The following is a 25,002-nucleotide window of genomic DNA, read 5'->3' as shown; positions in this document are numbered from 1 at the left end:
ACGCTTCACAATCTCTTCACGTGTCTCTTTTGTGCTCCTGAACGTGTGTAATAGCTGGCCTACATGCTTGTGGAAGCACGGAATTCCTTTACCAACAAAGAACCTCTGGGACAACACGCTGGCACGCTGCCTAGGTTACAGAGTCTACAAAAGCAACCCCTGACCGAAACAGCCGAGTCTCCTCTTCCTCCTGAGGAAGCAGTCTCTGTAGACCTAATTAATCACCATTCCAACCAGTCATACGAATAAGCCTTCAGGCACAGATTTCAAAACTTTAAGACTTATATTTCTGTCATAATTAACGTGTTCCCGCTCAAGAGTGGTGCCTTCCTTTCTTCTCTCCAGCCAAAGACATTTTCCCCAATGCTGAAAAGTGCCTTTGGCGTAATGCTTACTTCAATGGATTCTGCACTTTTTGTGAACTTAAATATCAGGCTCTGTATTGGTTGCTATGACTTAAGTTAATATGTTCTTAAATTCTTAGATTATTCATCAAATTAATTACTTAACGTCAACACTACATTTATGAATGATCATCTCTAAGATTGCTCAGATGAATACAAATGAACATAGTAGTAATTCCTAAAATTATCATGGTTGGCTGCAGGCAGGCCTTTAAGGCTAATGGGGGTCATTGGAGTCTATGGATTTGTCCTTGTTATCCCATATCACCTTTTACATCTAAGATATATGCCACTCTAGCTTGGTTAATGACCCTACGAAATGTGGAGAGGCACAATGAGAGAAGGTGAAATACTGTACAGTGCCAGCTCTTTCTTTATTTAATTTCCAGTCAAAACGGCCATATGAGTTATTTATTTTTTAGGAGAGTATAAATTATTCATTTTTCAGGAGATATTTCTGAGGAGATTAGATATAAGATAATCCACTTGCATGAAGTGGGGGAAAGTCAAAGGAAAATAAGTGAAAAAAACAGTTGAATAACTTATTTGTGAGTTCGGACCGTGACTTCAGCATGTATGCATGGCTTAAAGTTCTCCGGCACTGTGAGGTCGAGATTTTAGATTAAAAAATGGATAATTATAAAACGGATAGTTCTGGTCCTAAAATCTGATTGGCTTAGCTTCATTCGAAAGCCATTGTAAATGCTTGATGTACACGCACCTATGACCACCTCACAGCAGCTGAACTCTGCATCACTGCGGCGTCACAAACGATTCTTGTGCTGTTAATGTAATGATCTTTGACTCTCATGCTGCTCGCAGGAACCACTGAGTGTACTGATGAAGTAAGAACCTGTTTTTCCGGGGCTGACAACTTATTTTCTTAACCAGAACTAGGCTGGTCACCTAGCTAACTGGCTAAAAGATAGCAAACATGCTAGCATTAATATTACCGGCTTTAATTAAAGTGCTTATGATATGATTCACTGTAAAACAACAATATAAATGCTAAAGAATGTCACTTGAGTTGCTTACATGCTTCAAATGTCTGTTTCAGTCAGATCTGCCAGACCCAGGCTGAATCTCAAACGGCTCTGTATTCATTAGTGTGGTATGGAACTTTTGAAATTCGAGTATCTACAGCCAGATAGTGCACTCTTTGTCGAGTATGGATGTGGCTGAATCCCAAATTACTATTTTTTATGCACTGTTGGAGTGCAGGAGTCAGTATTTAAATCCTATGTAGTGCACTATGTAGGGAGTAGGGAACCATTTGAGCTGGGATTGGGAAAAAGGGTGTTATTTTGGTGCTAAGTAAGACTCACGCTGGTGATTTGGTGACCAAAAAGTACTTATAAAGTGAAGGTTTCTGTCTTAAGCAATGCTGTTATAATATGTTCATTATTGTACAAAAAAAGTTAAAAAGTTCATGAAATGACCACAATATACAATGATGACCCTCTTCCCCATGATTGAATTGCAGTAACGCACAGCCTCTCGCGGCTTATTGCTTAATTATGTCTATGGAAAATATTCTTGCATATTTTTTAAGGGTCATACAGTAAGAATAAGACTGTATATGTATGTATACAGTCATAAAGAACCCTGTATTTGTATTAATAAAGTAAACCTAGTTTATTAATAAAAACCTTTATTTACAGTGTGGCTCAGTCAGGCCTCAGCTCAGCTCTAATGCATGTGACTGTGCTAATCTGAAAAAGCTCTGCAATTAATAGACTATTCGTTTTGTTTTCATATCGTCGTCACGATCTTTTGGACTAATTTGGTAATCGTTTGACAGCAGTATGCTGCACACAGTTTGAAGGACAGGCGTACTGGATATTTTTATGGCTTTGAAAGTTGTGCTTGGACTTGGATACAGTTACCATAAATTGTTCGCTTTATACAACTTGTTATTGTGCTATTTCTTAATGTTTAGATGTTTCAGTTTTCTCATAAACATGTTCAGTGGGAATTTATTTGTGTTAGATTGGAATGAGGAGAATTTTCAGGCATGGTCCTCCTCGCAAATTTCAGTTGTTCCATAGCACCATTTAAATGATGTAGAGAAACTTGAGCTCCTAGCAACCGCGCAAGACCTGGTAGACCACCAAACTGTCACCAGTTGTTTTCATCTTTGAGAGAAAATCAAGCTCCACTCTTGCTACAGATCTAAAAACCATCCACAAGTGTTTCTGCCAATCCTTTCTGTCAGCTTATCTTTATGAACTGATCGGTCTAAATTTGAAATTGGGATTACTGAGATCATAAGGAGCAGAAAATATTACCAACTTTGGAGGCAAGTCTCCCAAAAAGACTAGAAGCGAAGGGCGGATACACTGAATACTGTAAAAATACTGTTATATTTATATGTTATTGAGGCTTCTGTGTAATTTTCTGTCAAATATAAGTTTCCTACTGTTTCCTGACGCTGTCTTGTACTTAATGGCTTCTTCAACTGGAAATGAAATAAATGAAAGCGTGGTTTCTGCTTCTGCACAGTACTGTATTTGAATTAAATCAAGAATAGAATGTTTAGTTCTAGTTCTTTTAAATGAATGTAGGCAGAATCAGGATGTAATGGATGTTTTCATGCAGTAAATACTTGAACAATTTAGGAGTAAACCATTTGGAAGAGTTTTCTCTCCTCAGAGCACTGAGACTAAAAAGGAAGGAGAGCTTATATGAAAACATCGTAAAACATATGACCCTCCTTCAGCACTGGCTGAGCTCTGTTTTACGAAGGTCACTATGTCTTTAACAGAAGCTGAAGGTCACTTTTGCCCTCGGTCATTATGTTTTTTTTTTTTGCTCTTCCTGTCAGAACAATTATTTTACAGAGGCTAAATGTGTGAATAGCTTTAAGGGCGTAGATTTGCTGAGCACCACTCCCCAACATTTACATGTTTAATTACTCAGCTGTGTTACTTTTTGCACTGGCTACTGCGAATGTTTTTCGGCGCATGACAAATTAGCTCCACAACAGCCCTACGCAGCGTAGTGGTGACGTTGATTTAATTGCAGCATGTTTGTAAATGATTAAGGGCATGGTTTACACATTTTTCTTTCCTACGGATATTTTTCAGCATCATACTGCATGCTGTCGGTGTTGCTGGTCGCTGGTCAGGTTTGTGGCGGTATTACTGCTTAGAAAGCGCTATCCAGCTCCCCTTAGACTAGAGGGAATAAAATGAGAAGTAATGAAATCACACACACAGCTTCACGCATGAGGGAGGATTATTTTTGCGCTAGTTAGAGGGCACATAACCCTTTACATACTGAAATTACATTTTATCCAGTCTGCGTAGCAGGACATAGGGGCGCGCAGCTTGACGGAGCCCATTTCTGCTGTATAAATCTGAAGCCGTGCTGGAAGGGACAGTGTTTATCCAGAGCCGACGCAAGGAGTGCACCCCATTCCAGCATCCTGGACCCAACAGAGCCTTCTTTGATTCAGCTTGTGCTCCGTGGCTGACCTGCGCGCTCTCACTTTCCCCGCTGCTGACTGTTTGGCCATGTCCGCTCACTGGCTGTCCACAATGCCACTTCCTCATGTTGCCTATCTGCCCTCCATCAGCTCCTTCAGCCTTGCATTGTGCAGGGTATCAAGTGCTCGGCTCAAATAAACAGTAGCTTTTAAGAAAGCTCTGGCTGCTGCGTGACGCTCTCTTGTGGGATACGCACCTGCATTGTAATAAGAAGCCTGGCTGGCTTTTGTGATACAGGTGATAGTGAATGTAGCCATTTTGGACATGCCAGCTTCTCTTTTGTCTGCTACCTGAAGTATGTGGATACATTACCGCAGATATGTTTGATGTTCAAGTATCAGGGGTCCAGAAGAATGTGATTTCCCTTAGCTGAGAGCCTTCTGGTGCACGGTGGAGGATACGCTATTGTATCCACATCCTCCACAGCCGAGTGTCCCAAGCTATCCGAACAGGAAAGGTCACAGCAGACGTTCAAACAGAAAGGTCGAACAAAATGAAATATTGTCAGCGCAAACAGACAAAAAGAGGTTGTATTCGCTGTAATAGAAATAATAGTACCATTATTGGTTCTTGTGGCCCAAAGGATCGGTTTTTTTTTTGGCAAGGAGGTTCTATATAAAGGAATACACAGCATTTTTTCTTTTTCTTTTTTTTGGACATTACCGATTACCATGACTTTACATTTGGGTCTTTAAGAATGGTGGGAGGTTTTAGTGAAGTCAACATGGCCACAATTGGTCTGTCCATTCATATAATCATCAAAGTAAAAAATGCTTAAAAAGCAGGACCTTAACCTGACATGTATTTATGTAAAACCGATCACAATGTTTGAGGGAGGTGTTGGCAGCTATAGTCACGAATGCATCTACATGCATGAATAGATATACAATATCAACTCTGAAGAAAGGACGGGTATCTAAAATCATCACATCATTGTGCATACACTGCCTGTATTTTTCAATAGGGCATTCCCAAAATACGTGATAGTGATTGCCATTTTGTGATCCACTTTGCCTCCAACATAATGACCTAATGATCTTCTGTTCTAAAAACTAATGAAATTTCAACAGAATTCCCTCCAAATTTTTCGAGTGAGTAGTTTCCCATTGTAGTGTGCAATATTCTCTCAGTCCTCTCTGGAAATGTAAGTGCCACACTCACTCCGGCATTTTTCATCCTAATGTCTGCTTGCCACACGTGTAGCACCTAGTCAATACAATCACTTTGACAGACAATAATTTCCTTGTACTTAGAAAAGAATAGAGAACCTGTTGACTCAGAATAGAAGCAAAGTGGCAGGTGCTTCAGCTCCTGCTTCGGGCTCTTTTGTATAACGGTCGACTGATTATCAGCCTGGTATTTGTCATGTTTTCTGATCATCAGAGTCAGCTATTCAACTTGTGTTCTTGACGATAAAAAGCTTATGTTTAAGTTGTATGTACATCTTACAACTGCACACCTGCTTCTAGCTCAGTGTCCCACCCACAGCCTTAGTGGATTGGCCAAATTCAGTATGACGTATTGAGCACAACCTGTCAAATCCTCAGTACCCTGTCTCGATGTTATGCATTGGTAGAGACCTGGACTCCGTGTCGAGTAAACGCAATCAAACACTCTTTACGCTTGTTGCCTCTGCGTTTGGAAACAAGCTGTGTGTGTATTTTCTTCTATATTGCACAGAGCAATGAGGACGTGCTGCGGATGAACAGCACAGTAGTTTGGCAAAAAGCACAACTCATTAAGCAACACAGCTTCACTCACTCAGTCTTGCACATACAGCTTCATCGGTAAATTTTCAAGTCTGCACGTTTGTTGTCTAATATCCTTTTGTTGCAGAATGAATGTGACTCTGCAGCTCAAAACCAGCCTGAAACTTCAGGCCGTAAGCTAAGTGCTCTTGTGAGAAAACAGCAGACTTGAGCTTCTTCGCTTGTTCGCGTCTATCTGTAATTAACGTCATAAGAAATTTGGATTTTTCAGCCTTTAGACTTTCGTTAGAACGATAGCTTGTGTGTTTGCTTTATAACTACTAACATTATAGCCACAAAGAAACGGACTGAAGACTTAATAAACCTGTCTTTATGATAACTGAAAGAAACCTCTGCAATAATAATGTATGATCATAATAAGAGAAGCAATAAGTTACCACTTATGCTTGTAGGTATATTTTGGTGTTTTCACCTGAATTTACATGCCCAAATCGTAAGGCAAATTATTCTGTAACTGCATGAAATAACTGTACTTTTTTTTTGTAAAAGTTCCCCTCAAATTAACAGAACATGTGTTTTATAATCATACACATATTGCTATATGCTTACAATTTCCTGCTGAAAGCCAAACATCTTAGATGCTCTTTGTATTTTTTTATAAAAGGAATTTTTACAGTGCAGATCACTGAAGAGACGCCATCTGAGGTCCAGTTTATATCTCAGATTTATGAAAAAATGTGTCGACTTTCAGTAGAAATAAAAAGTTATGAGTTCGGCTTCTTTTATTATAAGGGTTTAAAATTACATCACCCATCTATTTGACTGGAAAGAAGACAAAGTTCTCATCTAATACCACCTTTTGAATGAAGCTTATAAAATATGACAGTTATGAAGTAAAGAATATGATGAAGTGCGTTCCAAGGAGTTAAAAAGGTTAAGTGCTGCATTAAACATTTTCACTTTCTGTTTTGTGTAGGAATTGCATTCCTCTACGTTTTTTACACTATAACTTTGAAATTTACAGCCAATGAATATAATATAAAATAAAAGTCCATATAGATCATTCTATGAAATTTTTAGACTTTTTATAGAGTTGGACTTTAGACTAAAATCCCTTTACTTTGAGTGTTAATATGATGATTGAACATTCCAGTTTGTCACTACTGAAACAGTCATAATGGTACCAAAACTTTACCAAATGTTTCCGTATTGACTGTTCCAGTAGTGACAATTTTAAACATAAGACAGAAACGCTAGCCAGTACATGACTGGCAGACACAGCTTTGAACAGTTATAAAATCATGATATTTTTAATTCAAACACAAAACTTTTACTTAATTGCAGAAATATGTGTTTCAGTAGTGACAAGTATTAAAGTTACAAACGGATTTTCTTTCTTTGGGACATATTTACTTCAAAACAATGTGATCTGACTGCTCACCCTGTGGCCATGATGGACAGGGATGCTGTCTCACTTTGGTGAGAGTGAGCTTAGTGCGCATGTGAGAAAAACAGTGTGAGGACTGAGGCTTCTTAGTTTGCATTACATCTGCCTGTACTTCTGTGACTGAAATAAGTCTCCACTTATGAACTGTTTGTGTTTCTGTAGTGTTTTTCTTTTTAAAAATTAAACTTATAATAAATCTAAATCTTTTAGATTCACTTTAAAAGAAATCAAAAAGGTCTTTTAAAGAACAACATTGAAAACAAAAGACTTCCCAGAATTTCCACCTCCCAATAGAAAGTACTCTAAATGATGATTTGTATATCGCTGCCGTCGGAAGAAAACCTTGTATCTCCATTTTTGTCGTTTCTCAATTTTTGACATAATTTGAAAATGCCTGTTACCCTTTACATTGTATGTAAATTCCATGATGAATGGACCCAAAGAAACGGCCCAAAATGACTCGGAAAAAAGTCTGGTTCCATTGACTTACATTAAAAGTAAAGGATGTTTTTTCCTTCTCCTGTAAAGTTACCATTTTGGAGATACGAGGTTTTCTTCCGACAACAGCCATATGTTTAGCTTATTGCTATCTCAATCAATGTCTTGGTTTAAGTATGATTATGATTTAAATCATAAAATTCATCTTTGTGAATATCTAATGTCTGAATAGTTTTTTTTTTATAGTTTTTTTTTTTTTTTAAAGTGGGACCACAGCTGTAAATATCAGGAAATAACAGCTGAAATTCTGATCTATCATCTCATATTCATCTTTGATCTCAAACCCAAATAAATATCTGCAGTGTATAGTAAAAACAGAAGAATTGGCCTTGCCATTCCAGTACTTTGGGATGAGACTGCAGCTGTGTAGTACAGCTGATACGAGAGCACTCATCATTATGCGGCCATGTGTGTGAAATACAAGCCTGCCCCATCGTAATCATTTCACTTGCAGCTTTGTTTAATATCGCAGTATACTGTGGAGTTTGACTGCTCCCATTACATAATAGCCCCAAGATGTAATGTGGACCTATGGGAGTTATAGTGGAAGGCTTTATTTGGGCCATAAAATGAAGTCTGTTTAAATCCAATCTTTTAAGAGGTAAACAATCTCCTGCAGAATGCTCCAGCGTTTTGGTAACTCAGATGTTATTTTCTTGCTTCTCATCATATTCGCTAGAGCTTTTAAGTTCCATTCGCATTGCGTAAGGTTTGTCATGACTGTAAATCTCTTTTTAAACAAGAAGATGATTTTTTTTTATCACAGTATCATATTGAAACTGATGCAGGGTCCTCTGCTTTATTATGAGACTGATCTACATTATTCCAGATTATACAGTATGAATTTGATGGCCATGAAACTCTGGATGAATGTAGGAAAATACAGCTGAAGTGACATGAATCACTGTTGATGATTGATCGATCTTACAAGTTGCTTTCATAATAGCAGAGACATAATACACATTTCAATTGGGTGCATTATTATCTGTTGGGTTGAGGAAGAAATGTAAATAAAAGAAAGAAGAAAATGCATTTATTGAGTCACGTCAAGGGTCTCATGGAAACAGCAGATGTTCTGAGTTCAGACTAATACAAACACCACTGTTTGTTAGTGTTGTAGTCAAGACCATTAGAGGCGAGTCAGAGTCAAGACCAAGACCTGAACACATCGAGTCCGAGACAAGACCAAGACCAGATTAAGCTTCTTTTTTTTTTCAGAATATGAAAGTAAAAAGATGAAAAAGGGAAAAAATTTAATTTGTTTGTGGCTCATTGTAAATACTTTATCATTAATTATGTGATTAATAAATAATATTATATTTTATAGTGTATTTTACAACACATAACAATTAATAATATATAATCTAAAATGTTCATTATTTTCTTGCTTCTTATCATATTCGCTAGAGCTTTTAAGTTCCATTCGCATTGCATAAGGTTTGTCGTGACTGTAAATCTCTTTTTAAACAAGAAGATGATTTTTTTTTATCACAGTATCATATTGAAACCGATGCAGGGTCCTCTGCTTTATTATGAGACTGATCTACATTATTCCAGATTATACAGTATGAATTTGATGGCTATGAAACTCTGGATGAATGTAGGAAAATACAGCTGAAGTGACATGAATCACTGTTGATGATTGATTGATGTTACAAGTTGCTTTCACCTCCTCAGTGCCACTTCTCTCATTCTGTCCCTGTCAGGAGGATTATTTTTGTGCAGGCAATCTCTTAAACAGCCGTGTGTATCAATGTGTCGTCTCTTTTCTTCTGGCCCTGACAGAGACCCCGCTGAAAGGAGATGACAATCAGGCAGAAAGATCTTTTGCTGACTCCTCCCTGTTCAGCCACTGGGGTCAAGAGCTGAGTCCCGAGAGCAGGAGAGTGGCCCTCAAGATGTTCCAGTACTATGGCTACAACGGCTACCTCAGCGACCGGCTGTCCATGGACAGATCCATCCCGGACTATAGACCTGAAGGGTAAGATAGCTCTTTGGTTTGAGGGCTTTTACATGATTTGATATTTAAATCTTCACTAGAATTAGACTTGTAGTGCCCTTGAGCTAATTGACCTCATGGTAGATTTTGATTAGGATGCCTTTAAAACGTCTCTGGAAGTCTCCAGCGTTTAGTTCGCTGTAACCAAGAAATATATTGTTTTGTCAATCGTTATTGCAGCTTTCACAGTGCCGTTATTGCAGAAGTCTAATCTACAATGTCCCACATTGTCACAGTTATTACATAGTGTCAATTATTTAAGCTGATTGCAGTTATTTAAGATGACCAGAGTTGTTGTTGTTAGCTTTCACAGTCATATGTTTACGTTGCAACATATACATTTCAGTTGGGTGCATTTTTATCTGTTGGGTTGAGGAAAAAATGTAAATAAAAGAAAGGAGAAAATGCATTTATTAAATCACATCATGGGTCTCATGGAAACAACAGATGTTCTGAGTTCAGACTAATACAAACACCACTGTTTGTTAGTGTTGTAGTCAAGACCATTAGAGGCGAGTCAGAGTCAAGACCAAGACCTGAACACATCGAGTTCGAGTCATGACCAAGACTTTGTAGTAGTTGAGTCCATGTCAGGATTGAGGCCAGGAGTGGCAGAGATTGAGACAAAACCAAGACCAGATTAAGCTTTTTTTTCAGAATATAAAAGTAAAAAGATGAAAGAGGCAAAAAATTGTATTTGTTTGTGGCTCATTGTAAATACTTTATCATTAATTATGTGATAAATATATAATATTATATTTTATAGTGGATTTTGCAACACATAAAATTCAGTAATATATAGTCTAAAATGTTAATTATTATGTTACAGTCTTAGTCTAACTTTGCAACTTATGATGAGGTTATTCTCTGTCCTTCTTCTATAAAATTTTCTCAGGATCACCTGTTCTGTTCATTTCTTAATTTTGACAGGTTAAATCTACCATTGTGTCATGAATGGATCAGGCACAGAGCACCGCAGGCAGAACTTTGAGACTCCTGATGTAGAAAATGAACCGTTTTATTCTGTTTGAAGATTTTGTTGATATTTAATAATGATAGAAAGAAGTTCCATTTCTAATGACCTCAGGTGGAGACATCACACTCGGCTGTTTCTGAGTCCTCTTTACCCTGAGACCAAAATAAGGCTGTGTCCAAATGGAGGCTGTTAATTGGTTTTGAGATCAAGACCAGATTTGACACTACAACACTAATGTTTATTTACTTGAGCTTGAGCTGTGTCTCGTTAGTTTGGAGCTACCAAGTATTGAGTGCGTTTCCATGCACTCAGTAATCCGATCATAATCAGATTTCTGCAGTTATCCGATTATTCAAATGATCATGTAAACATCCTCCCTCCGATCTAGAAATCTGATTAAGAAATCCGATAAAAAGAGCTGCATTTAGCTCAGTAATCAGATTTCTCAGCGCATGTAAACTCGTACTCGGATTTTATGTTGGGTTTCTCAGTTTGCGCATGCGCGAGATCAGACAGCAGTACACTTTTGGAGAGGTGCTGAAACCAAACACGAAATGAAAGATTTAAATGTTCTTCATCTTCTAGATGATGTACGTTCATATTTTCAGGTAAAGTGGCGTGATGTTTTGAAAAAAAGCTGCAGCATGAAGTTTGAGCTTACGTTACGTTTACGTCTCGTCTTCCTCTGTGAGATTATTGTCTTGTTGTAAAGCCAAAATCTGATTACTGTCTCACTCATGTAGACCTGGAGTTTCTCCATTATCTGATTACTCAAGAGCATGTAAACACGTTGATTGGGTTACTGACAAAATCTGATTTTCTGCAGTTATCGGATTATTAAGTGCATGTAAACACACTTTAAAGCTTGTGCTTTAATAGTTACATACAATAAACACGAATTACAAAGAAATGCCTAAAAAAGCCTCTAACCAATTACTGAATGCTCTATTGTGAGCATCTTGGCCAATCACAAATGTTCTTTGGATACGATTTGATATTATAAATCATTTTGGTCAAAATAATGCAGATCTTTAACAGAACAGTAAGGATTCATCAGTGTTATTATATTGCAAGGCAAGGCAAGTGTATAGCAATATTATCTAAATATGGTATTTAGGGCTTATTGTACAGCCCTGCCTGGAAGGCTCTTCTCTATATGTACCTTTAAAGTGTTGAGATGTGATTGGCTGCTCATTTTAGATGGTATAGTATGCACAAAGTTCAAACAAGTCAGTGTTTTGTTTCTAAATTTTTACTTCTTGTTTGCCCTGTTGAGTACCCAGCTCTGTATCTTACTCAGACCAGCACTATTTTGACAAGCATTGAAAGCGGAGTGTTAGGTTTGAAAAGAAAAGCACTGTTCTCTGACCTGTAATTACTGAACGTGTCTTCCTTCCAGAGAGACTTGCTTGCGTTCGTTCTTTTCTTTTTTTTTCTTCTTCTTCTGAATGGAGTAAAATTCCAGTGAATGTCACAGCCGGTCTGTTCACGGATCTCACAGGCACTTTGAACAACTTGAAAAACTCCCACATCGATCTGGTTTTCAGCGGCTTATTATACACTCAAGTCTGTAACCCTGTCAGGAACATCAGAGCGTTTGACTCAACCAACACTCATCTCTGTGCCTGTCAGAGACATCAAAATGTTGACTGAAATAACACCGGGAGAAAAATAACATTTAGATGCCGACATTTGAGGAGGTGCTTTTCTGATTTTCTGACTACTTGTTCTTCAATGGCCCCTTTTCTTCCTCTCTTTCTCTCTTACCTCCCACTCTTTTTGCAGGTGTAAGAACATCTCCTACCCATCCAACCTCCCCCAGGTCAGCATTGTGTTCATCTTTGTGAACGAGGCGCTCTCTGTCATCCTACGCTCCATCCACTCCGCGATGCACAGAACTCCAAGCCACCTTCTCAAAGAGATCATATTGGTGGATGACAACAGCAACAGTGGTAGGTCTACAACCTGCACTCAAAGCAAATGATGTAGCTGTGTACTGCTTGTCTTTTGTCTAAGCCACTGTTTAGAAATAGTCTAAGCAGTGATATTTGAATGTAGTTTATGAAGCTTATATAAAGGTTTCTAAATGGCCCTTGATCTGAATCTAAGGTTCTATGAAAAACCTTTCATTTGTACACAACAGAGGTGTCCAGTCCTGCCGAGTTTAGCTTTAACCCTAATCTAACACACCTGATCTAGGTAATGAAGTCCTTAGGTGACATCTGAATGTTAGAGCCAGGTGTGTTGCTCTAATATTCGTCAGGGTGGTAGATCCCCAGGACCAGGTTCTTCACACTCACATCTCAATTTTATATTTTATACTAATATTTTATACTAATTCTGTTTGCTATCTGGTGTCGACCAGAGGAGGATGGGTTCCCCTTTTGAGTCTTGGTTCCTTTCAGTGCTTCTTCCTCTTGCTCTTAGGGAGTTTTTCCTTGCCACTGTCGCCATTGGCGATGCTCATGGGGGCTCCGACCCGGATTTTTCTGTAAAGCTGCTTTGTGACAACACCTGTTGTAAAAAGCGCTATATAAATAAACTTTGACTTGACTTGAATTGCAAAAATAATTGTTTGCGAAACCATCCATTAAAAGGTTCGGTCCCACTTTATATTGTCTCTAATAACTGTGTAGTTACATGTGAACAACATATGCAATAACTATGTAATTACTAATGATTTAGTCACTGTTGCAGATGTATTACAGAAGTACACCTTATGTAATTAAACATGTGTATCAACTTCAGTTGTTATATAGGTACAATGCAATTACAAAGTGGTAATTATAGAATGGTAATTAATGTGATGTGATTAGGTTACCTTGTTACAACACAGTTATTGCACAGTAATTATGTATAACATGGCACTGAAGGACCTCCCTCCCAAAGTGGAAAGTCTGGTGCATGGGACAGCAAGTAAGTTATTAGAAGAAGACCTGAGAGAGCGAGAGGGAGAGTAAGAGGTCAGCAGTTCTCTGAGGTAGGGGGGAGCAAAGTTATGCAGGGCTTTGAAAGTGAGTAGTAAAATTTTAAACTATACAGGACGGGACCGGTAGCCAGTGTAGCTGAGAGAGAATGGGAGTAATGTGAGCGGAACGCTTAGTTTGAGTGAGAACTCTAGCTGCAGAGCTCTAAATGTACTGTAGCTTTTGTATAGACTTTACAGGGAGACCAAGAGGGAGTTACAGTAATCAATACGGAGCATAATGAAGGCATGAACCAAAGTTTGTGTATCGTTATCGGTCAGAAACGGGCGAAGATGAGTAATGTTACGTAGGTGAAAGAATGCAGTCTTCGTAAGGAACTTGATATGCAGATTAAAATTAAGTGATGGGTCGAGTAAAACACCAAGGTTTCCAGCAACAGGTGCAGGCTTAACAAGCAGGCCATCAATACTAACAGAAAAATTGGATGATTTTGTTAGTAAAGATTTAGGGCCAACTAGTAAGACTTCAGTTTTATCAGTGTTTAGCGTGAGAAAGTAAGATGGACTCTGCACATGTGCAAATGAATACAGGTGGGCAGGTTGTAAGGTAGGTGGGTAGACAGGCGGCCTATCTGCCTGGTCCAAATGAAATGATCAGATGGGGTTTTACAGTCCTGTGGCCCCCATTTTTTTCTTTTTATTGTCAAAGCATGTGATTTATTAATTGCTATCAGGATGTAAAGAGTATTCCAAGAAAACTTACAAAGAATATTTCTAAAATAATTCACCTACTCCACTTTAAACCCAACTCTGAACACATGAAGACAGACCACAAATCGCCTCTGTTAGTTCTCTGTCGTCTGGGGGGCCGTTAAGGACTATTTTAAGAACCTAAAATCTTCATTCTGTGGTATCTTTTTTAAGAGAGTATAATTTTCTGAGACACTGACTCAAGTAAATATGGAGCAAAACCTTAGCAGGAGCATGTACCTCCTTTTTGTCATCCCCCATGTTCCACTTTTTCTCCATGCTAATGCTTATAGTCTTAATAATAACCCCATGTACATCTTATCGACTTTCTTTCTCTAATCTAACCCTTTAATGTGCCTAATTAGAGGCTATGCATGTTGGATTAAAGCGATAGGTGTAAGAATACTAATTAGCAGCAAAAGTGGAAATATTTGCCTAGAGAAGATTATGACTGAGAGAGCTACTGCTGAGCTTTGAGGTTGCCCTGACAGCGTTTGCCTGATATCCCGTTTTATTGTGCCGGCCGGTGCGACTGCCTGCAGGCTGTGTTAATGGAGAGAGAACCGTTTTGTCTCCTCATACACCATAACCAACTGATGGCTTTTGCTAGTGGGTCAGCCAGAACATATGGTGCTCCCGCTGAGAGGTGGTAGCGAGAGAGATCCGCCGCACACACGGCTCACGTTAGATTCATCTCACACACGTCGGACCCATCCTGCCGTGCCTCATCTCCTGAACCTACTGCTAATCCCTGCGCCAGGACCCTTCGCCATAACCTCACGGGGGACATGGGAGGGGGACGTGACCTCTACCGGGACTTCTTATTTATTTTCCTCAAGCAGAGAAAAACTCCAGGTGCACCGTGCTGTTGTCTGTTTTTCTGTGGTTTACAGTGCATCTGACCGGTTTGGATTTTTTTATTGTTTAATTTTGCGCCTTGTCAGAAAGCCAGGTCACTGACAAGTGCTGACATTTCGCTAATGGCATTCCGGCGTGTGCGCCAGAGCATTGTGTCAGACGGTGCCGCTGATAGATTTACCTTTATCATCACAGTTATGATTGCTAATCTTATCTCTGCTAACTGTTGTCACCTGGGCAGCTCAGTGGAGCCACCCTGGACCTTTCAGGCGGCGGCGGCGTGATCCGCCTGCCATCAGGACTGCATAATGGGCTGAGTTCATTGTGCGCTTCATTAGCATGCTGCTGGCAGAGTGACCACTATGGGAGGAAGGTCAAGGCGACCTGGCTGAGTCCTCGCTAATTGGATGATTTTGTGGACCTGCGGACTGTTCGGAGGGCACAAAGGATCACTCTGTGTCTCCAAACTCTGACAGCAGCGTCTCTTCATACACGCAGCCAAACCGTGCGGCGTGAAGTATCCACTCGAACGCAAGTCAACAATGGGACCGTAACCGCAAGACCGGTCTCTGTCAGGTTTCGCTCAGACGCAGAGGTGCAGAAAATGAATTGAGCGTGGGAAAAGCAGTGGCAGTAACAGTAATCCCCTGCCTCCTTTGAAAACATGAAAACAGGCTGTCTCTTTTCTCTCCAAAAATATCTGCAGGATATGAAGTGGGATTTGGCATCTTAATCCACTCCCTTAGCCTCCTGTCCTTCGCCTCTTCTTCTCAAGGCTCCCATCCTGTTTTCACTTGGACCGTTTCGGTGTCTGAAGTGGACTCAGACCACTGAATCATGGCTTTCTGGGCATATGTGAACACGCCAAAAGAACTCAAACGGCCCCAATAAATAACTGACTTGAGACCATCTCTCGCGGGGGTCTCAGGTGGTTCATTTGCAGTTCGTTTTGTGGTCCGATTGATTTGTGCATTATGAAAGCAAAACAGCCTCAGTCCTCTTGTGATTTATGGCAACAACCCGAGGCAAACTGTACACTCACAGCAACTTCACTGGGCAAAACAGACCACCAAGGATCATTTATAAGGTTCTACTCAGGATAAAGCCGGTCTGTGATCTCATGACAGCAGCGCTGACATATTAATACATTAAGATGTGAGAGCCTGAGTGATTTTACCGTGTTAAGGGCTAATGCTAGACAAGCACGCAGCACAGAGTTTTAAGCTGCTTTCACACTGAACGCTGAATGAATGACAGTTCACTGCTGCTCTTTCAAATACATTGTTTTCATTGCAGACACAGATTTTCACTGGGTGGAGCTCAGTGAGGAGCACAGCAGAAAACAGAACCCACCGCAGCAGACACCCAGGGTTGTTTTTCCAATATTATGCGATGCACCTGGGCCAATCATTTCTGCAGGGTCAGTAGGTGGGCAGCAGGCATGTCCGGTAGATCCTCTCACCAAGGTTAGTTTTAGGAAAGGAAGCTGCCCACTTCGCAAGCTTTGCGCACAGCATCACTGGTGTGAAAGAGTTCTAATGGAGTTGTGGTCTAAACAAGAAGTGGTCCGTTTTAGAATTCTTAGGTGTCTTTTAAAGTTGGTTCCCGTTCAGGTTCTCTTTAACAGAACTCAGTTTGGTTAATTAAAAAAAAAAGCTATATATGTAAACAACCAGAGAGACTGCATGGAGTATGTATGCGACTTCATTCTGGTGGTCTCGGTGAATTGACTGTGCAGATACATCGGCAGGTCACTCTGACTCTAAAGCTGAACATGAATTGTGAACCAGGCTGATTGAGTTTGTACCCGAGGGCCAGTGGAAACACTACAATCTTACAGGTCCCATTGCAAAAAAAATCAAGCTCCACTTTTGCTTCTGATCTGAAAAAATCAGAAAATCTGAAAGCGTTTTAGTCCATCTTTGCACTGTGAGAAGATATTTCAGTGCTAAAAGAAGCCATTACTGAGAAAAGGAAAAGCAAAAAAGAAAATTGTCAAATCAAACAAAGAAGCTTCTGGTGTTTCACAGAACAATGGCCTGACCACCTCTGAGTGCAGACCTCAACATCACTGAATGTGTTTGTGAAAAGCAGAAAAAATGCAACCAATTCCTAAGACAGACCTTTTGAACTGTGGAAAAAAAACATACCTGCAGATTTCTTTGAAAACTGAAAGCAAGTCCCCTGAAAAGAATAGAAGCTGTAGAAATGGCGAAATGTGGACACGTTTAATACTGAAAGAAAGGTGACGCTTTATTTTGACTGGTCCTTTTAGATGAAACAAGCACTCAACAGCCTCTCACTAACATGTCAAAAACATATTAGGGTTAGGATTAGGTTTTGGGTTGAGGTTAAGGTTAGGATTAGGGCCAGGGTTAGAATTAGGTTTTGGGTTGAGGTTAAGGTTAGGATTAGGGCCAGGGTTAGAATTAGGTTTTGGGTTGAGGTTAAGGTTAGGATTAGAATTATGGCCAAGGTGAAGGTTGGGTTTTGGGTAAGCTTGGGTAGGGTTAGGTTTGGTGTAATGGAAGTAACATATTAACAATGCATCTACTTAATGTAAGTCCATTAACAACAGAACAGTCTACAAGATATTTACTTCAATGTATTCAGATACTTCACTACTGCTGCTTCACTGATATGTTATTCATGTGTTACTGATACTTTGTTAAGAGTTTATTAATCATCTACGAAGGACCACTCCAAATAAAGCTATACCGAAAGAAAAAGTAGTTGTTGAGGTTTCTGTGTAATTTTCTGCTTTTATTCTAACAGTGAAAAATGAATAACTTGTATGTAACGGCCGATTGGGCTAGAATCTCCATGTGTCCATGATTGTAAAATTGGTATGTAGTTATATTAAAGGTCCTATGAAGATGTTTAGCCCCAATGCAATCGCTTTACCTGCACTGCTAGTAGTTATAAACCTTAAGCTGTAGGTTTTTGTCCCCCTATTTTTTTTTTTCTAATTGACATTTAATCTGCACTCACAATCAGGTTCGCAGATACACTTACCTTAGGACATACATACTCATGGTTAACAGTGGACATGATAGACTAAAGGAGGGAGGGAAGAAAAAAAAAGGGAAGGAATTGACTGATTAGGACCGTGCCTCAAGGTAAGATATTAACAATTGCCAAATTTGCCAGAACTTATACGTGTTCTGATTTAAGTTGTAGGTCAGTTGCTCTAATGGAAGCACTGTTGTAACTTGGGACAACCAGAGATCAACAGATGGAACCTGAAGAGTCGACCACAAAAGTAAAATACATTTCTTGGCCAAAGATACTAGCAGTACTGTACAGATTGCATATCAAAGTTTAATAGGAACAAAGCAGGAGAGAGGACTGGGTGAAGCTTCAATATTTGTTCAAGTTCACGCTGGATCTTCTCCCCCTGTTTTTAAGATTTCTTTTTAAAGCCAGTGAGCATATCTCTGTTATATTGCTATATACCTGAATAGCAATTCATAAATAAACACTGTCTTAGCATATTTATAAGGAGAGTATTACTGGACCTGGCATCACTTATACGTGCTTAGGATGTAAAAGACTAGGCTCCATAGTATGTCAGCCCACAGGCCTCTGAGCTGTTAATCTGTGCTTGGTTATGTCTAATATTTTCTCACCTGGCAGGTTTTTTCACCTCCACACTAGCCGAGTGATGGACATTCTCTTCTTCACTGACAGACAGCACCTAAGGGAATAGAAAACGCCACAGAGAGAGCTCTAAATGTCAGAGTTAGACGTGAATGAATGTCATTTTCAAAAGTTTGAATATCGTATAACGCTGTCTACGATGCCTTGTGACAATCATGTTCTGCGGCTTAACAAATAGCTGAACGTACTTCAGAAAAAGTGATGGTGCCGTCATTCCTGCTCCTGCATGGTCTAATATAATAAGTGCATTGGAGGTAATGCTTTATGAAAGATTGATATCGCGGGTCATGACACAAGCAGCCTGGAGATAATGGACCTGTTATGCCCTGCGCTTTATTGTGATTCATGCTAAACCATTACTGGTCATTATTCTTCATTCTAATCAATGCACTTTCATTTGAATTTGTTAATTATTAATCTGGAGGGAGGAGGAAAAATATGATAAAAGTGATGGTCTAATGCACACTGAGGAAATTTTTTCCTTTCCACACAAAACTGCAAATATGGAGGAAGACTTTGCCATTATATATATCACAGTGGAATTCATTCCATCATAAAACCGAAGTCACAAGAGGAGGGAGAGCATTAACGCAATTTGAGGAGCAGCAAAGCATGCATCAAACTTTGTGTGAAAGGAAAAAATATCACCCAGCAATTCTCTTCACGTTCCCTCATGCAATTCCACCTTCTCAGTGATCGATGAGGGCCGCTGTTTGCTCAAGGATGAACCATAGAGGAGTTTGCTCGGCTGAACCGAACAACCTACTCAAGGGGAAGGTGAATTGCTTTGTGCTGGGGAGGCAAGGGTTTCCAAAGCAACGTTTACCTTAACACACAATGTTTGCTGTCATCACCATTAATAACTATAACATCAATGTTTTGCTTTTTTTTGGTCTTTGTCCCTGGAACAGACATGGCAATTACTCAAGGGTTTATTTATATTTCTATAGAATCTACAGTCTAGGTCCACTCAGGTCTCACTAATAGTGGTGTTGTGGAGATATAAAAGGCTGGCATGTGCCAGCCTGCCCCTCTGTCTTCTCTCATCCCATGAGGCCATTGACTGAGAATCCATTCATTAGCTGGTGCTAATATGTGATGACACTGGGCAGTGAAGCTGTAGGGAACCAGACAAGAGAGCCCACAGGCTGGACAACCTCATTCTCTCTGTACACAGCAGGAAGAGCCGTTTCCACATATTATTCTGTTCATGTCTTTCTGTTGCCTTTGGTGCTTGGAAGCCATTGTGAGCCACCATGCCTTATCCAGTAGTGTTATATTCGCAAAGCCTTTGATCATTTGTTTGTTTTAGCAGCAACATATGCATAATTGTGCTGGTAGGATTGGATTACTATGTGGCCTTTGGCCACACCATCTGCTTGTTATCATAAGAAACTAAATGTTTGTCATGCAGAGATATTGGAAGTGATCCGTGCACACACACATGCACACTCACACTCATACAGCATCAATTTGGAAAGTGTATCAAACCTTGGATTTCTCTGATTTAAACATAATTTGAAACTTATTTGTCAGCATTTGGTCTGTAAATAATGCATTGCTTAAATACAGCATGACACGTTTTGCTTATTAATGTATCAGCACTAATATGTTACTGGCAGGTGTAGACAGATATAATAATGTGCACTGACCACTCTGGACACCAAGCCAATGAATCTTGTGGACAGATTTAAGAATTCTTGGCCAGAAATTCTTAAATCTGGTAGAAACATTATGGTAGAAACATAAAACATTTATTGTATATACATGGTGTTTACAATTAACAAGCATACTTAAGTACTAACTAAACACCAGTCAGATGGTGTGTGTTGATATGAGTCCCTACATCATTCCCTTTTTTATTATACCAGTTAAACCAGTGACTGATGTGAATTGATCCTCTTTTATCACAGTATATTTAGCCAAATGAAAGATTTTATCATTCGATCCCACTGACCCATATCCATGTTCATCATTAAACAGCCACTCCTGCAGGTTTGTTTTTGGGGTCGCTGAAGATGATTGTGCTGTAACAGCGCTCTGGTTGAAAGCTGCTACTGTGCTTTTGAATATTGTGTTTTCTAAGCAAGTCATTCCCAGTAAAGAATGAGCTTTTGGTGATGCTGAACAAAACATCACATTCTTCTTAAAACCGTACTTCAGCCACAGAAATTCGTTGTGCAACTGGACTTTCTAATTATTTTTTTAACTGCTTCATATTCATCATTATACAAAAGTTAGTTCCGGCCACGCAAGCTGATTGTTTGAGAAGCGTTCTAATCACTGTATCACTCCACTGAGACGCCGTTGCTAAGCAACGACTTTGACAGCTGTAGGAGATGCTCATCATATTCATGATCACATTTGACCGACAGCCAATTTGGTCAGACTCTGAAGATGAGACGACACTAAATTCCCAAACTGTCATCACCACTGAGCAGCTTTTCAGTCGGCAGCTGTGACAGAAGAACAGCTAAACAACCTGGAATCAGCCAGAAATGAACCCAATACCGTTCGCCAAACAAAATGGGCTGTAAAGTCTGGCTGGAACAAAACAAGGAGCTGGAGAACGAACTGCCGGCGAGCGGAGCTCGTTACTCTGACGTAGCAACAAGCTGCTTGTTAAGGAACGATAATTTGGCGGAAGGAACCGCGAACATTAAAACATATTAAATTCCGCGTTCACGACCCAGTTTATTAATTTATTACTTTATTTATTTAACTGTTGTATAAAAGCCATAGAACACTCGCGAATAACACACCTCTCGTGTTCTATTGCTTGATTATCCAATTCTTTATTATTATCAGCGCTGCCAGTAACAATAAATCTATATTTTAATAACCCAGCAATCGCGGGTTATGCTCTGTGCTCTAGAAGGTGTCACTTATGGTAGGAATGTTAACATTATCATCTGATTTGGCACAGTTAGTTCCATGTTTGAACAAACAGGCTCTAGATCTTGTATGGGAGGGTGTAGTGGATTGTTACGCCATCTCCAAGGCAAGAGGTCACGCAAACCTTCCTCAGTCTGGGGAAGTATGCTGAGTCTGTGATCGGATTCATATCCAAGTGTGTGGAAAATGTGACCGTCATCAAGAATATCACCACATGTGTCAACCAGAAGCCCTGGCTCACCAGAGCGGTACATGCGCTTCTGAGAGCACATAATGCTGCCTTCAAGTCTGGAAACAAAGACGCTCTAAGCACATATACTTAAACACATATCTTCTTCCACAGGCCATCAGACCAATCAACTCCCTCTGACAATACACAACACAACATACAGACTGTCTTAACACATTTATTGGAACTTACATCTATCTTAAAAATGCAGCTGTTTTCTGTGCAATATTTTCAATGTTCTCATCACTTGAGCACTTTATTCACCAGTGTCAAGTTGCATTTCCTGTTACAGTGTGCAATAATATTAATAATAATATTTCTCTATACAACAAGCAATATAAATATATATATATATATATATATATATATATATATATATATACATCAGAGCTGGAGAAACACAATCTCGTTCAGCTGTGCACTCCTTGTTGTATAGTCTGAATGACAATAAAGTTCACTTTGATTTAAACCGCAGATTCTGCATTTTAGCAAATGTTGTGGCCAGGGGCACTGGACAATAGGCAATGTCAACCCCTGGTTACTGGATTGAAGTTAATAGCTCATAAGAAATGAGGTTGAGTATAGATGTGAAATTGAATGCTGTAAGAGGCTTCTGTGTGGTGGACAGTTAAGGTTTACACTAACAGCAAATTCATATATATTTTTTTCATCTCCCTATTTCAGAGAAGCCACTCCAAATGAGTTCTCCTATTACTCATCTTTAAGGAAAAAAGCGAAGTAAAATTAACTAGGAAACAGAAATAGACAGGAGTGCTAATAAGACTTAATAATCAGCACGTTCATGTGATGCATATAACATATTCATGCAGAACAGCTATTAGCAGTGCCTTGGTTTGACAACTGTGCTGCCAACCACACAGAATAAATTCTCCAATGGCAAATTAATTCCACTAGGGGCAAGAGAACTCCTGCAGAGTTCATTTTCGAGGGCTGCACAAAATATGCAGAATGACCTCTGCAAAAGTTCCTCTTAGGCTGGCATTTTGCTGTGTGTCCAAAAATAATGATAAACCTGCAACAGGGTATGGATGTGTATTTCATGTAGCTGTTTCCTGAATATAGCGAATGTACTTCAGTATGTACAGTAATGTACAGGAGGTATTCTGTTGTTTAGTGTCTCCGTTTGGGTGGGGGACATAAACAGAGGCTTAAATGGACATCGTGAAGGTTCTGTGAGTCGCAGGCTGCCTGGCTGCTTGAGCAACAGAGCTTGAGCACTAAGCCTACACCATATAGACAAAAGTCCTTATTATGATTTTAGTGCTACATATTGCAATTACAGTGATTACTTACAATATATTAAACATGCATTAGTGACCCTTTGATGTGTTGTGGTTAGAGATTGGCCAGTTATTTTTGAGCAAATTAATTAATGTTTGCTCAAAAATGCCTTGGTTCATCCAGACACCCACAAAATCACAGTTAGTCAGGATAGACGGACACATGATAAACATTTAGTGACTGGTTAGAAGCTTTTTTGCATATTATAGTCTTTGGTGATATCAGTTTTACAAAGACCAATATCACAAAATCAGTTAATAAACAATATTTCCTGCAGCCTGAATGAGCAACACTACAAGGTAGGGTTGTCATATTGAATTATGTTAGTAATTGAGTAATGTAACAAATATTTTGATGGTTTATTAAGTTATCAGAGTTTTAACCTCTATTTGGGCCTGAAATTGCAGATTTAGCCTAAAATTCTCTGTCCGACCCCAACCTGACTGACCTCATCATGTTTTGAATGCAATCCGGAACCGAGCCTTACAAAATTTTGTGATCTAAGTCAACCTGAACTGTCAAGTTTTGAGTCAAATTTGTGTCTAAAACTTACCCAAACCAGCCCGTCATCACCCAAAATGTAGAATAAAACCTGATATTTGTTACAACAGCCAGTTAAATTAGCATATAGCGACAGTTATATCCGTCATAAGATCATAGATAAATAAACTGACAAAAATATATAAAATAATGGCGTAATAAAATAAATGTCGGTCTAAAATTAAGTTCCACTTTCATGAATTTATTAATTAAGTAAAACAAAATTCTGAATGTTTTAGCCTGGATAAACTATCCAACACACTGCCTGGTGTTGATATAGTGGAATAGCCTACACCTGTTAAATCCTAAAACTCTTTCTTTACATGCAGCACTACACTTTGAACATCAATAAAAAAACAAATGGCCAACGTGTAAGTGTCCTTTCGGCTGCACTGAACTATACTCTCTTATATCAGTTCAGTTTCTAGCCATTTTCTTGGACTTATTTGTGGACCTATTTTTGTCAGTAATACAAGTGTGGGACTCCAGATGAAAATCCTTTAAGGTACTTTAAGATAATGAAAATGGTGAGAAAACCAAAGCAGGGAAAAATGCAGGGTGAAATATTTTGAAAGTGGAAGGCAGGCTGTGAGAATCCAAACCTGAAATATGAATCCAACCCACTCCTGACACTAATATGTGAGTAGTCAGGTCCCTTAAGCTTCCTACACATATTTCAAGCTGTAATACCACACTTTGTGTACCTTTTCAAATATTCCAGTCCATGAGGTTCTGTTTTTTTACTGTAAAAGAGACTATTAAGACAATTAAAAATATGCATAAGCATGACACAAGCTGTTAACCGAGCATTGCTGGTTCATCAGTAAGGTAAGCTTGAATCAATGAATAATTGAGTTTAATTGAATAATTAAAGGTGTGCTGCCAGCACAGCGTCCTGTTTCAGTAGACTTCTGCTTTTTAAGTGGAGACAGTGGCAGGTCTCAGAGGCAGTATTAACTCAATCAGAGACCACCACATCCTCATCGTTTAACCAAAAGGATAATGAGGATAGAGCTCCGGGAACTGATGTAGCTCTCTCTCTCTCTCTCTCTCTCTCTCTGTCTCTCTAGAAGAATTGAAGGAGAAGCTGCAGGAGTTTGTAGAGGAGACGAATGCGAAGCATCCAGGCTTCATCAAGGTAGTGCGCCACAGTAAGCAGGAAGGCCTGATTCGCTCCCGCGTGAGCGGCTGGAGGGCCGCCACCGCCCCCGTGGTGGCCCTGTTTGACGCCCATGTAGAGTTCAACACTGGCTGGTGAGTGAGGTTACGCTCTGACAAGTCATTTGTACTTGAGAAGGCGCAGGGGACAAATATTAAATTC

General features: G+C 39.4%; 1 protein-coding gene across 1 annotated transcript in view; it reads left to right on the top strand.

Moving 5' to 3' along the window:
- Positions 1–25,002, top strand: part of galnt18b (UDP-N-acetyl-alpha-D-galactosamine:polypeptide N-acetylgalactosaminyltransferase 18b) — a 102,849-nt gene that overhangs the window by 38,714 nt on the left and 39,133 nt on the right. The window contains exons 2-4 of the mRNA XM_036587242.1: positions 9,332–9,527; positions 12,307–12,473; positions 24,752–24,935. Of these exons, the coding sequence (XP_036443135.1) occupies positions 9,332–9,527; positions 12,307–12,473; positions 24,752–24,935 (547 nt within the window). The remainder of the gene's footprint in view (positions 1–9,331; positions 9,528–12,306; positions 12,474–24,751; positions 24,936–25,002) is intronic.

This window comes from Colossoma macropomum, unplaced genomic scaffold, assembly GCF_904425465.1.
Source record: "Colossoma macropomum unplaced genomic scaffold, Colossoma_macropomum, whole genome shotgun sequence".
Taxonomy (NCBI): domain Eukaryota; kingdom Metazoa; phylum Chordata; class Actinopteri; order Characiformes; family Serrasalmidae; genus Colossoma; species Colossoma macropomum.
Note: the sequence above shows the minus strand (reverse complement) of the source record. Positions and strands in the feature narration are given on the sequence as shown.